We start from the raw sequence: 15,651 nt of genomic DNA, 5'->3' as shown, positions 1-15,651 counted from the left end.
TTACTTTGCCACGTAAATACCAACATCTTCAAAACCCTTCTCCCCTTGTCAATTCTCAAGCAGGTTTTTAATATTTTTAAAAAGCAAGAGGTTTACAGTTGCTCAAAGGTTTGGAATGCCATCTTAGGTGCAGATGAACAGGCAGAACATAATGAGCCTATTTAATAAAGTTCAGCTTGTCCAATAGGTGGAATGAGACAGACACCAACGTGTGTTACGGTGGCACCAGTCTATGGCTCCACAGGCAAGAGAGTTAATTTTGCACTCAAATATATAATGAAATCTTATGTTAGTACCAACCCTCTGAGGGAGTTTTGGGCTCTGAATTGCAAATTTCCCCCTCCACTAACCTTAGGTTAAAGTTATATACCACCTCTCTTGAAAAACGTATTAGTTTTATTTACAGACATCAAGCTAGTGTACAGTCAGCAGATGAAATACTGTGGGGACAGAGGTTGTTTTTTTCTCAAATTAACATAAAAAGGAAGCAGACATATCTCTGGTTATCGATATCCCTTAACATCTCTACAGGGATAATGTAATATCTAATAGGGGATTCGGCTGAGTTGGGAACTACCTTGCTATCAATTCTGGATTCATTATTTTTAAGAGCTGTGGAAATAGCATCGGGTTCTAAGGAGCTAAACCCCAGGCTTGAGAGTCCTGTCACGTTGCAGAATTAGAAATGTTTACCTTTTCAGCCAGTTCTGGGTTTTCAAGTAAAATAAATGGACCCAACTGGTTTAAAATAGGTGATAGCATAAGGTAGTGCAATAAAAAAACCTTTACACTAAGTGTTTGGTGTCAGAAAACTGTTAACAGATGGCCATTGTGTTCAGCAGCAACTCCTAGGGCTGGTCTACACTTAGGCAGGGGGGAGATCGATCCAAGATACTATTCGCGTAGCTGAAGTTGAGTATCTTGGATCGAATTACCTGGGGTCCACATGGCGCGGGATCGACGGCCACAGCTCCCCTGTCGACTGCGCTACCGCCGCTCGCTCTGGTGGAGTTCCAGAGTCGACGGTGAGCACGTTCGGGGATTGATATATCGCGTCTTAACGAGATGCAATATATCAATCCCGGATAAATCGATTGCTACCTGCTGAAGTAGTGAAGACGTACCCCTAGTTGTTAGATTACGGGTAGTGTGTGCAGCTTCACAGTTGAAATTAAGGCTATAAATAAATCAGGCCTGGATTACCCAGATCTGAGTATTTCAAATGAATTGAGAAAAGAGATTTTAGATAAACCTTTAAACTACAGTCAATGTTATCCTATTTCCTCTACAGATTCTATAGCATTACTCCAAAGTAGCAATACATTTGTCCAAAAACAAAAACTCCAGCCACGCTTCACTTGGCAGTCCCTTTTTAAAGCGCATCACATTTAAAAAAAAAAAAAAAACTTGTTATTGCACATCTCACATAAATTTGTGTATGTGTGTGTGTATATATATATATATAATAATTAAATATGCCATACTCCAAAAAGAACTATGGCACTTTACAGAATATATGCTTACAAGGTGATCAAACCACAGATGTTTAAAGAACATTTCTCTTGTTAAAAATATTTACAAAGTTAGTATGTTACAATTTTGAGTGAGCTAGACTGTTTTTTTTAAAAATGCCACATCAAACATTCCTTGCATCTAAGCACTACATGTACATTAAGAAGCAGTTATGCTATATGGCCCATCATTAAACTAATTAAACATGCCTGAAGATGACAAAAGAAAAATGATTTTCATAGAATGTCTTGGGAAGGCCATTGTTCTGGTGGAACTGAAATTCAGGAACAGCAGCCAGCAAACTTAATGAGTGGGTCGCATTTTAAAACTCCATTAAGAAAATCTGTATGTAATAATAAAGCCATCTTATCACTTGTTAGAAAAACAGAACCCTGAGCAAGCAAAGAGTCTTGGTTTGTTTCTTCCTACCATATCTTCCATCTGTGCCAGTCACTGAGTATGACCTGTTGAGTTGATTAGATCAGTTTGATGTTGTATTAGTACAATAATAGAAGCTGGTCCACTTCCCTTACAAATTCAGAAAAACACATGCAAAACAAATATCTTTTATGCACAGTACTATAAAACCCAACATTTAATATTTTCAGCACTGTAAAGACCTAACATAGGTATGTCCAAACACCAGTGAACAATGTATTAAGTCACACAATACATGGAGCATGCACGGTCCAAACCAGTTGAGTTAAGCATTGCATACCACCTTTGAAAACAGTAATCTGTCATTGATTAATATAGTACTTGGATTTTTAACATATTTGTGACACTATATGAAGAGAGTGTCATGATTTGGTGGCAGTGATTTTTTTTTTTAAACATTGGCACACTATCTTCCTAAAGAAAAACAAATTAGAACATTAGAAAGAAAAAAAAAAAAAAGAATATAATTTATCTTCACCCCAATTCCATGTTCACAGCGCTTAAGACCCCTTCTTGTTAAAGTTCTATATCACAGTTGTTCTAGTGCCCCAGCTTGTATTGCTCCAATGGGGGGAGGCCTCTGAAGTAGTAGCAGCTGTAAGACAAGCCATAACTTTGCATCTGTATTCTAAAGTGGAGGGTTCTTACAGGATTTTTTATAGGATTCAGCCACATACAAATAATATGGTTGAAAATTTGGAGCGTGTGCTTTGTAAGGTATACTTTGTATATACAAGGAAACATATTTCAAAAGGTGCACAGTTTCAAATAAGACACATTATGATGCTGTGGCTACAGTTTTGCCCTAACTCACCAATTTTTGCAAGTGGTTATAATTTGTTTAAAAAGAAAACTTGCTTTGTGCAGACACTTGACATAAATGGTTCCAGCCCATAGCTTCATTTTATGTTAAATATTTAAAAGAAAAAGTGAGTTACCCGTTTTAAAATCTTGTATAAGAGTGCAATGGGATTGGGAGGGGGAAAACACAGGTTTCTCAAGTGTGAATTCTGCGTTAACAAGAGGAAAGGCTGGGTTCTCACAATGCAGTGGTGAAAAAGAAAATTATAAATATTACCAAGGGGGACGTTTTGCCCTGTGGCTAGCATAAGACCCTCCACATCATTCTGCCCTGCCATTGGGAATGTGCACAGGAGAACAGAGGTGTCAGCAGCAGGGCTGTGTAGGGGGCTTGAATTTGTATTTACAGAGAAACAGGGACTCTGACACTTCACAAATGGCACTCCAGGGGCTGGGGCTGCTACTCCAGCACATTGATTCTGGAGCAATACTATCAATTTAATGGGTCCAAAGTAACAGGTCTGGTTTATCAGGATCAGACCAGAACAAAATTATTCCACTTTAAAAAGAAAATTAATTGATTTAACTTATTAGAGAGGCAGCATTATTACCAACTGGAGTTTACAAACTACCCCTTTATTAAAAAGATAGCGACATTGTCTTTTTAAACCTTTAGAGTGGAAGCCTGGGCCCTCACTAGAATCTCTCATACAGATCAATAATTTCTAAAGAAGTGTTCCTGGGAAGGAGACTTCCACAGGAGCAGATAAAGAATTCAAAAAGCTCCAAAGAAACCTTTTACATTTAATAGTATAACATTAGTAAGACTGTGCATAGTTAATGCAAGCTGCATTTCCCTCAGCTCTAGGTCATGCTAGAGGGATGCAGCAAAAATAACACAAAACCTTCACACATTTCTATATTAATTTGCTGTTTTCTACACTAAATCACTCATGTAATCCAGAGGCTTATCATATTCTCTGTCTGCAGAAGTTATTTGATTTTTAACCGTACAGAAAAATGGATACACTTGCAGACACCTTTAGTGGTTCTGTAGCTTTCTAACAATAGGCTCAGCCTTCAGTGCCTGCTAGTATTTCACCACCACCATGAAATAAACGGTTTTAAAATTAAAATTTCCAATCAAATATCAAGTGAATAGTTATCTATTAGACCCTTGATTGTGCTCATGCGTCCCCAAGGCAGTACAGTATTCTTTCTTCTGATATCCTTTTAATCTGCCCTCTAGCATAATTCCAGTAACTGGAGAAACAACACACGTAATATGACTGAACTGAACGTGTTTTGGAAAGGAATGTCACTCGTGGCAAGTCATATTTCTGCTTCTGCTGATGTGCTGGAAATGGGTCCATACCAAATGTGGTTAAAAAGAGTGGGAAAAGGTTTTCCCACAAACATTTAGAATTTGGCATTGCCTCCTGCAGGGTGAACATCTATTACAGACTAAACTGGTTCTGAGATACAAGACACTGGCCTGTGGACTGGGAATGAGGTTTCTTTTGGCAAACAGAGAAATATTGTAACTGTAAACTCAACATACAGTTAATATTTTTACTGAAGAGTGAGGCACGCTCAACACTTGTTGGCATTCACAAAATAACCCTGTCAATTGTGCTGCAGAGACACTATAGTGTTTTTCCTAAATATTGAGGATTCCTGGGATTTCTAGTAAAGACACCATTTTTGTATCCAATGTTCAGTGTTTAACACATTTAGATACTAAAGCATTACTTCTACCATTTTTATTTTATATAGGTAAACTCCAGCGTAACAACAGTTCCCCTGGCTCTGCTATGAATTTAACTTCAAATCTAGCTGCTAAAATATAATGTATCTACCACTTGTTACTGATATTTCATGCCAGAACAAACTAAATAATATGAGCCCCTGCCTCACTTCCTTAACAGTTTATACCACTTTTAGCAAGGTCTTAATGTCAACCCTGTTCTCTTTGTCATGCATTTAATTATCTAAAAAAACCACACCCGACAGTTGTGCTTTAAGTAATTTTAAAACTCATCAACAAGCACCACAATATTAACTATAGTACCAAACCAGATGGCAATAAAATGTTCACAAGTGATTGAAGCCCTTGAAAACAAAACCTGATTAAATAGGCTAGTCCTGTACATAGTAGAAATGTGCTGGCTTTTATTATTTTAATGCAGATCCTTCAAAGTGACCAACGTGGAGAATGCGATCTGATCAAATCAGAAATTGTCAGGTATATTACAACGTTTGTTCACTATATACTCTCCCCCGCCTCACTCTCAAGTTGTATATTCTGCTGAGTCCTGAAAATGTAGTCACACCAAAAATTCCCACATATCTACACTCTCTTCACTTCAGATCCTCCTTTCTCTGGTCCTCATCGCCCAGCAAGGGATAGAATGTTGCTTCAGTAGTTCAAGGCTAGACCGCATAAGGCTAAATCACACAATGTGGATCCTTTTATCAAGTCATTTAAAAGCAAAATAGACACTGATCTTTTTTCCACTATATTTAAAGGAGGCAGATAAGGTTTTTCCCCTCTTCAATTTCTTCTTGCACTTTGTCACTAGATGTGGCAATTTCTGCTTGCGCTGAGAAGACGGCACAGATGAATGTCAGACCAGTGCCACCGATAGCTGTGTAGAAGGCCCAGCCCAATGAGCAGTCTCCTAGTTTATAAGCAGAAGCATAATGTCCACAATAGCTTATTGCCTTCTGGCAGCCCCAGCCCGCAGGGTACAGCATCAAGCCTAGGATAAGGAAGAGGCCTTAAAAAGAAAAAAAGAAAAAGAAAAAATAAAATTTAACAACCTCTATGTGTTAGACCAAATATAACATTTTGCAATTATTGTAATGTACAATGTTCGGTCACACCTGCTCCCCTACAAATAATAGAAATGAGAGATAGAAAAACCCTGTTGGCCCATCTCGTCTATTTCCTACTAGTAAGAATTGTTCCCTACGGAACACTGCGTAGTGCTTTGTCTACATTTCTAGTCCTTCCACCACTTTGCTTGAGAGAGGCTATTTCACAGTCTAATAGATCTCACTCAGTTTTTCTCCTCTTAGTGAGTCTTCATTTTATAAACTTTCAAACACGTTACCCCTAATTACACACTGTTGTAAAACCCTAAAGTATTTGTCTTTGTTTACACCCTTCAAATACTTGTGAACAGTTATCGTATTCTGCTCAGAGTCCTCACTTAGCCAAGCCACATTTAATCTTTCTTCATAAACCAATTTCTCTAGTACTTAAACAGTTTTGTTGTTTTTCTCCAAATTTTCCCCAGATTGATCTTTGAACTTAATAAGCGTGGCCATTCTCAATCCAACCAATGGTCCATCTATCCTCGTATCCTGTCTCTGACAGTGGCTAGTGCTAGATGCTTCAGAGGAAATGAACAGAACAGGGCAATTTCAAGTGATCCATCCTCTTGTCCGGTCTCCGTTCCTGGAAGTTGGAGGTTTAAGGACACTCGGAACATGGGGTTGCTTACCTGACCAGTTTAGTTAATAGCCTTTGATGGACCTAACCTCCAAGAGCTTATCCAATTCTTTTTGAACCCAGTTACATTTTTTGGCCTTACCAACATTCCCTGGCAATGAATTCCATAGGTCTATAGTGTGTTGTGTGAAGAAGTATTTCCTTAGGTTGGTTTTAAACCTGCTGAGTAATAATTTCACCTAGTACTTGTGGTATGTGATGGGCTAAACAATGCGTCGTTAGTCACTTTCTCCACACCATTCATGATTTTATAGACCTCTATCATGTCCGCCCTTAGTCATGTTAATCTCTCCTGTTATGGAAGCTGTGCTATACTCCTAATCATTTTTGTTGCCTTATCTGTACCTTTTCCAATTCTAGTATCCTCTTTTGAAATAGGGCAACCAGAACTGCACACGGTATCCAAGATGGCATTACCAGATTTTCTGTTTTATTATCTCTCTCTTTCCTAATTGTTTTTAACATCGTTAGCTTTTTTGACTGCTGCTGCACATTGAGCGGATGTTTTCAGAGAACTATGACTCCAAGATCTTTCTTTTTGTACATATTGTTGGGATTTTGTTTTCCAATGTGCTCTTATCAACAGTGAATTTCATCTGCCTCTTTGTCACCCAGTTTTGTGAGATCTCTTTTGTAATTTTTTGCAGTCAGACTTAACTATCCTGAGTAATTTTGTATCGTCTACAAATTTTGCCACTGTTCACCCCTTTTTTTCAGGTCATTTATGAAAATGTTTCTCTCACTTCATTGTGAAAACTGGCATTTATTCCTACTCTTTCTTATCTTTTTTTACTAATTACTGATCTATGAGAGGACCTTCTCTCTTACCGCATGACTGCTTAGTTTTGCTTTGGTGAGGGACCTTGTCAAAATCTTTCTGAAAGTCCAAATAGACTATATCAATGGTTGTTGACTCCCTTAAAGTATTTTAATAGATTGGTGAGGAATGATTGATTTCCCTTTACAGAAGCATGTTGGCTCCTCCCCAACAATTTGTGTTCATCTATGTGTCTGATGATTCTGTTTCTGCCAATTTTCCTAGTACTGAAATTTGGCTTACCAGCTTGTAATTACCAGGTAACCTCTGGAACCTTTTTTTTTTTTTAAATCAGTGTCACCTTACCTACTCTCCTGGTACAGTCTGATTTCATTAAGCAATTGGTTACATGTCAGTTAGTAGTTCTGCAGTTTCATATTTGAGTTCCTTCTGAACTCTTGGGTGAATACCGTCTGGTCCTAGTGACTTATTACTGTTTAATTTATCGGTTTGTTCCAAAACCTCCTCTATTGACACCTCTATCTGGAATAGTTCCTCAGATTTGTCACCTAATAAGAAAGACTCAGGCGTGGGGATCTCCCCCATGTTCAAGAAGGATGCAAAGAATTCATTTAGCTTCTCCAACACAGTCTTGTCTTCCTGGAGTGTTCCTTTAGCACCTCAATCATCCAGTGGTCCCACTGACTGGCAGACTTCCTGCTTCTGATGTCCTTCAAGAAATTAGTTTGTGTGTCCTTAGTCAGTTGCTCTTCAAATTCTTTCTTGGCCTGTCTTATATTTCCTATACCTAACTTGCCAGAGTTTATGCTCCTTTCTGTTTTCCTCACAAGGATTTGGCTTTCCAATTTTTTGCCTTTTTGCCTCTAATTTCCTCTTTTATGCTGCGCTTTAGCAATGGTGGCATTGTTGTGGTTCTCTTACTTTTTTTTTTTTTTTTAATAATTTGGAGTATACATTGAGTTTCCGCCTCTATTATGGTGTTTTTAATGTTCATGCAGTTTGAAGGCATTTCACTCTTGTGACTGTTGCTTCTAATTTCCATTTAACTAGCTTCCTCATTTTTGTATAGTTCCATTTTTTGAAGTTAAATAATGTGGTGGGTTTCTTTTTGCATTTTTTCCCCTATGAGAATGTTAAATTTAATTACATTATGGTTGCTATTACTGAGTGGTTCAGCTATATGCACCTTTTGGACCAGATCCTGTGCTCCACTTAGGACTAAATCAGAAATTGCCTCTCCTCTTGTGGGTTCCAGGACTAACTGCTCCAAGAAGCAGTCCTTTATCTATTAATGTCTAGAAGTTTTACCTTGGCATCCCATCCTGAGGTGACATGTACCCATAGATGTTGGAACTGGGGGTGCTACTGCTGCACCCCCTGACTTGAAGTGGTTTCCATCATATACAGGGTTTACAGTTTGGTTCAATGGCTCTCAGCATCCCCACTATACAAATTGTTCCAGCATCCCTGCATGTACCCAGTCAATGTGGAGATAGTTGAACCCCTGTTATTACTGTGTTTTCTGCCTTTGTAGCCTCTCTAATCTCCCTAAGCATTTCACCATCACCATACTGGTCAAGTGGTTGGTAGTAAATTGCTATTGCTATCCTCTTGTTGTTCAGGCATGAAATTTCTGTCCGTAGAAATTCTGTGGTACAGTTTGATTCATTTAAAATTTTTACTTTATTTGACTCTATGCTTTCTTTCACATATAGTGAAAGTGTGACATACTCTGTCATTCCTATATGTTTTGTACGATGGTATTACTGTGTCCTATTGATTACCCTCATTCCACAAAGTTTCCGTGATGCGTATTATTATATCAATATCCTCCTTTAATGCAAGTTACTCTAACTTCCAGCATTTGTGTACTAGCATGTGTACATTGTGTCAATATTCAGTTTGCTGGCCTTCCTATGTTATATTTAAATAGGATTCTTACATTTGACTGCTCCTACCTGTACTTTACCAATTTCACTCTTATCTACTACACTAGGATAGAGGTCCGCCTTTAATAAACTCATCCCTAAGTGATGTTTCTGCCTGAAGCTTGTGCGATGCTGCACCTATCAGCTTTCCCTCAGCCTGTAGTTTAAAAAGATTGTAAGGGATTTTTTTTTTTAATGTTACATGGTAACAGTCAGGTTCCATTTTGGTTTAGAGGGAGCCAATGCTTCTTATATAAGCTCCTCCTTTCCCAAAAGGTTCCCCAGTTCCTAGTAAACCTAGAACCCTCCTTCTTCGTACACCATTATCTGATCCACACATTGAGACCCTCCAGTTCTGTATCTTCCTGGTACTGAGTGTAGAACTGGAACCATTTCAGAGACTGTTACCATAGAGATCCTGGACTTTACTCTTACCTCGCAGCCTAAATTTGGCTTCCAAGACCTCTCTCCTACCTTTCCTTATGTCACTGGTACCTTCATGTACCACAACCACCAGCTCCTCCCCAGCACTGCACATAAGTCTGTCTAGATGGCTTGTGAGCTCTGCAAACTTTACACCTGGCACGCAATTTACCAGGGGTTTGTGATGACTGGGAGAATCACAACTATTTATATTTCTAATAATTGAATAATAGTATCTGGCTCTTCCTAGTGACTAGGGTTCCCTTCTCAGGAAAGGTATCCTCAGTGCAAGAGGATACCAAGACATCAGTTGGTAGGAAGGTCACAGCTATGGGATTGTTGCCTTCTGCTCCAGCTTGATGCTCTCCTTCCCTGAGACTTTCATTCTCCTTAACAGCACAGAGGCTATCAGAGTGGGGGTGGGACTAATCTCTACTGTGTCCATGAAAGTCTTCACTATGTAGGAGGAGCTGTCTCACTTAGCTTCTCCAGTTCATGCACTCTGGTCTCAAGAACCTGTACTGTGTCTGAGGACTGTGAGCTGCGTGCATGCAATGCAAGCATACATATCACACAGTACATTCAGTGCAATGAACTGGCTAACGCACACTCTGCTGCTGGACTTCAGCCTGCATTATTTTTACTCTTGAAGGATTTGATGGTTTTTGGGGGTGGGTGGGTTATTGGCCTAAGTTTAGAGTATGTTTGTTAGGTGAATCTGCCTCTCATATTCCCTCTCTAAATTCCTCTGTTCGCTAGCTCTGGTCATTTAAGATTTTTAAACCCCTGCTCTCTCTGAATTAGCCTGCCCTGTTTTGAAGGGATCCAAAAGGGGCTAGAGATCAAAGGATAGCAGGCTAGAGCCTGGTTAGTCAGCTCTCAGCATAGCCAACTGGCCACTGGGCTCAGCACACAGTCCCCAAAACATACCACACTATAATCTTCAAGCAAGCACATAAATGCGGTGGGTTTGTTTTGTTAACAGCTTGGGTGAAATGGGCAAATCTATTATAGCCAACACACAGTAGATGATCAGCAGGAAGTTTGGTATTTATACTATAAGGTAGGGGCTTTTAGAGCTTGTCATATCTTGGCACTCATTGACATAAGCCAGGATGGCTGATAGCTATTTCCCTAAAAAATAGGTCTGTCAAGTGATTTAAAAAAATAATTATGTTTAATCGCACTGTTAAACAATAGCATACCATTTATTTGAATGTTTTCTACATTTTCAAATATTGATTTCAGTTACAACACAGAATACAAAGTGTACAGTGTTCACTTTATATTTGTTTATGATTACAAATATTTGCACTGTAAAAAGATAGTATTTTTAATTCACCTAATACAAGTACTGTAGGACAATCTTATCATGAAAGTTGAACCTACAAATATAGAATTATGTACAAAAAATGGCATTCAAAAATAAAACAAGGTAAAACTGTAGAGTACAGGTCAACTTAGTCCTATTTCTTGTTCAGCCAATCACTCAGACAAACAAGTTTGTTGACATCTGCAGGAGATCATGCTGCCTGCTTCTTGTTCACGTCACCTGAAAGTGAGAAGGGTGCTTCTCATGGCACTGTTGCAGCCAGTTTCGCAAGGTATTTACAGTGCAGCTGTGCTAAAGATTCATATGTCCCTTCATGCTTCAACCACCATTCCAAAGGACATGCTGATGACAGACTCTGCTCGATAACAATCCAAAGCAGTGCAGACCGACTCATGTTATTTTCATAATCTGAGTCAGATGCCACCAGCAGAAGGTTAATTTTCTTTTTTGGTGGTTCAGGTTTTGTAGTTTCTGCATTGGAGTGTTGCTCTTTTAAGACTTCTGAAAGGAGGGTCCACACTTCATCCCTCTCAGATTTTGGAAGGCACTTCACATTCTTAAACCTTGGGTCAAGTGCTGTAGCTATCTTTAGAAATCTCACATTGATACCTTTTTTGTGTTTTGTCAGAGCTTCAGCAAAAGTGTTCTTAAAATGAACAACACGTTCTGAGTCGTCAGCCGAGACTGCTATGGCAGAATGTGGGTAAAACAGCTGAAGACATACAATTCTCCCCCAGGGAGCTAAGTTACAAATTTAATTAACATTTTTTTTTTTAAATGAGCATCATCAGCATATCCTCTGGAATGGTGGCCAAAGCATGAAGGGGCATATGAATGCTTAGCATATCTGGCATGTAAATACCTTGCAATACCAGCTACAAAAGTCCCATGCGAATGCCTGTTCTCACTTTCTGGTGATATTATAAATAATAAGTGGACAACATTATCTCCTGTAAATGTAAACAAATTTGTTTGTCTTAATGATTGCTGAACAAGAAGTAGGAGTGAGTGGACTTGTAGGCTCTAAAGTTTGGCACTTTTTTGTTTTTGAGTGCAATTATGTAACAAAAATAATGCTACATTTGTAAGTTGCATTTTCACAATAAAGAGATTGCATTACAGTACTTGTATGAGGTTAACTGAAAAATACTATCTTGTTTATCATTTTTACAGTACAAATATTTGTAATCAAAATATAAATATGAGTAGGTTACACTTTGTATTGTGTTGTAATTGAAATCAATATATTTGAAAATGTAGAAAAACATTCAAAATACTTAATAAATGTCAATTGGTATTCTACTGTTTAACAGTGCGATTAAAACTGCCATTAACTCAAAAAAAAAAAAAAAAAAGTGATTAATCGACAGCCCTACTAAGAGTTTATTTTCTTTCAAATTACTTTTTGAATTTTGCTTGGCATGGCACTATGAACATGCAGGATGTTTTTGTTCAATTATGTGTAGCAAATTTATTAAGAAACTGCACAATCAATAAGATTTTAAATATTACCTGATTTTTTTTTCTGTACCTCTAACACAATTCTTTTTGGGAAAGGCAAGTTGTAAACAGTGCTATCACTGTCTAAAAGTGAATCCAGAGAAAGTTTAGATTTCCACCTACCTCCAGCATTAATTCATTCCTATATTTCTTCCAACCCTGAAATTTCCACTAAGTTATAAATCACAGCCAGTCTTTGTTTATTCCTCAGTAAATCTTCAGTGCAAGAACAGATGTAAGGACTAGTCCCTGTCTCATTCAATTTAATTAATATTTTACATGCTCTAGTACATTAGATTTTCTTAATTATTGTTGAAAGAAATTCAACCAGCTATGAAAATTCTCCCTCAGTGAAAATAAACTACAGTTCCCAGGTTTTTAAACCATTGAATACATGACTATAAAATGTCTATAAATGTCAGTTGTATTGCAAATGAAAGTCCTTCACAAAGCATTTCTTAAATAATGATGGGACAGCTATTGCGTGAATGAACTGTAAGCTCCATTATTGCTTGGGGTAGTGAAATCTCTGTGAATGATGGCCATTCTTAGTGAAGGGATTTCTTCCCCATTGTATACGCAATAAGAAACAATGACAAATTTTATGTTGTGCTTCCTGTCTGTTGCCTATGGTACATTGAGTATAAAGTATTGCTTAATCTTAGGCAGATCTGGATAAGCTGTGCTTTCATCGTGCTGAGCTCACCAACCATTTCAGACTAACCACGAACAATTCCCCTCCTTTAGTCATCTGCACTTTCCTGTTCCATGTGTAACCAGATGACTAAACAGTATTTCTTCTTCGTGTACAACTAATGTGTCACAGTTGCTGTTTCTTTTAGTGATCAACAGCAAAAGGTTCACTAATCATGATTTTCATAAAAAAATCCTTGAATTTTAAATAGTCTAAGCAGCCAGCACCATGTGAGTTTCTAAAACTGCATCAAGAAAATACTTTGTTTATATGTCCTAGCAAGAGCTTTTAACTACAAATTTGATGTCTAGACCATTCTATACCAATATTTAATTTACATCTATCTTCACCTATGGGAAGAGGAGCCTCTGAAAATGATAAAATTGTTTCTTGGCATCCATTTCTCAAATCTGAAGAATTCCTACCCAAAGCTCATGCTGCTGAAGCTGTTGTACGGTTCTTGTGTGTACTCTGCCTGGATTTTATGGAAAACCAAATATCAATTTGGTCTGTTCCTCTGAGGTTTTAGCCTTAATGTCTCTGCCACTTTGAACATCTCGATCAAAATCAGGTTTAATACACAATGCTACAATACTTTGCTTTAGTTGATCTCAAATAAATGGCCTAATCTTGAAAGGTGCTGAGCACTCAACTCCCATAGCATTAAAAAAAGTTGACTATAACATACAATTAACTGAACTGGGACTGTCTTGGAAAAAATTAGGAAGGTCTAGAATATAAACTGTGAAGGGTCAGTTTTCTCTGCTTGCTAAAAACAGGTAAAGTCCCAGATTAGTTTTACTAACACTAGAGAAAGTAAAAATTCTTAAGGCATTTTCCCCTGCAAAATCACCTTTCATTCAACTTCAGTAAACATGCAACATTTTATAATAGACATTGCCTCAAGAGTTCCACCATTTCCTTATTATTAGACATATCAATGTTTACCACCATTAACAACTTTAATATTAAACACCTGTTTCCCAATTGTAGGAAAACTTAGTAAATGTTTATTTATTTTAAATGTATAGCTAAGACAAAACAGAGCTCTTTAATGTCACTCAGAGGCACTTCATGCCATATATTACAGCATAAAAAGCTACTGGCCAGCCAAATGGCCTAATAGTTGAACAACGTGGATCACAGATCCATCTCTGATCTCTCCCAGGTAAGAAGGCTGTAGGGGTAGTAGGTTCAGGTGGGGAGAGAGTCAGAAGAGTCTCTCATGTTGTTCCCTTTTGATTGTCTGAAGGAGTAGTAAGTAGTTAACGATTCTACAGACCTACTGCCTTGACTGCTTCCTGCTGGTTAAGAATCCAAGAAAATTGTGACAAAAATACAAAAGAACAAGTATAAGAAACATAGATGAACCAGGAAGAGCCAATATCCCACTTATTCTTTACTAGACAGGATGGCTTAGTAGTCTAGCATCAGGTTTGAAATATTTGGTGTCTCTAGAAATAAAATCCTGACAGGGTCAACAGAGCACCTTGTCCTTCCACGGTAAGTTGAATGGCATGCAATTCAATGCACAGGGTATTTCAGATAAACTTTCACACTAGAAGTCCTGATCCATGTATTGTACCTTATCACTGTAATCAAGTATTACAAAATCAGATGAGAACATGCACAAAAGCAGCCTCAGCATTACAAAAATACGTGTATGCTTGTTAGGATATAGATATTCAGGCCTGTCTGCAAAGTCCTATACTTTAAGAATTTAGGAGTATTCTTATCACTTAGCTAGTTATAGAGGTATAAAAGAAAGAATCAAAATCACTCTCTGAATGTGTAAGGGACAGTCTGAGGCCTGGTTATGCTAAGGCCTTCAGCTAAGCAGCAGAGGCAACCATAAACTGGGAAGTGTATGGTCACATCCTTACATTCCAAACTAATCACACTGAAATAAGGTGCTACTGGGCTGTTAGGAATACAATCCTGTTCTGATATTCCTATCACCTCCAGAGAAAGGGAAGAGCCTAGAAGATGTCAGGTAAGAACTCACTTATCAATAGACACAGCTGGAAAACCTTTAAGTCTGTATAGATGTAGTTGTGAAATCCTCGCTTCTGTAATTGTTTTTGTCTGTTGTATAATTAATTTTGTTGGGTAAACCAATTAAGGTGGTGGAATATAATTGGTTAAATAACCGTGTTACAATGTGTCAGGATTGGTTAGTTAAATTTCAGTAAAATAATTGGTTAAGATATAGTTAAGCAGAACTCAGTTTTACTATATAGTCTGCAGTCAATCAGGAAGTAAGGGGGGGAAATGGGAACAGGGACTGGGGGTGAGGGAATTGGGATCATGTTTTGCTAACGGGGGGAATGGGAACAGGGAATGGGAGCAGGGACGGCTCTGTGGTGTCAGAGCTGGGAAGGGGGACACTGAGGAAGGAAACTGGAATCATGCTTGCTGGAAGTTCACCCCAATAAACATCCAATTGTTTGCACCTTTGGACTCCGGGTATTGTTGCTCTCTGTTCATGCGAGAAGGACCAGGGAAGTGAGAGGGTGAAGGAATAAGCCCCCTAACAATGCTGACAAAAGCAAAAATACTTATTAACCTCTCCCACTCCTCCCAGAAATGAACATAGGGTCAGTGCAGGATCAGTTCAGATGCTCATCCAACCTTTCTGATGCCAAAACCAAACCCTACAACCAACAGGTCCTGACTCCTCTCTACCTGTGTTCTGCTACAAGAAATGGGGGTGTCCAAAGCCAACTA

At 38.3% G+C, this 15,651-nt stretch overlaps 1 protein-coding gene across 7 annotated transcripts in view; it reads right to left on the bottom strand.

Annotated features, from left to right (window-relative positions):
- Positions 1-1,045: 1,045 nt before the first annotated feature.
- LHFPL2 (LHFPL tetraspan subfamily member 2) overlaps positions 1,046-15,651 on the bottom strand; it is a 203,305-nt gene continuing 188,699 nt past the window's right edge. For all 7 annotated transcript variants that reach the window (XM_034773522.1, XM_034773526.1, XM_034773524.1 and 4 more), the window contains one exon: positions 1,046-5,531. In XM_034773522.1, coding sequence (XP_034629413.1) covers positions 5,275-5,531 — 257 coding nt within the window. In that variant the 3' untranslated portion in view covers positions 1,046-5,274. The remainder of the gene's footprint in view (positions 5,532-15,651) is intronic.

Source organism: Trachemys scripta, chromosome 6, assembly GCF_013100865.1.
Source record: "Trachemys scripta elegans isolate TJP31775 chromosome 6, CAS_Tse_1.0, whole genome shotgun sequence".
NCBI classification, from domain to species: Eukaryota; Metazoa; Chordata; order Testudines; family Emydidae; genus Trachemys; species Trachemys scripta.
This window is presented reverse-complemented; position numbering and strand designations above follow the sequence as displayed.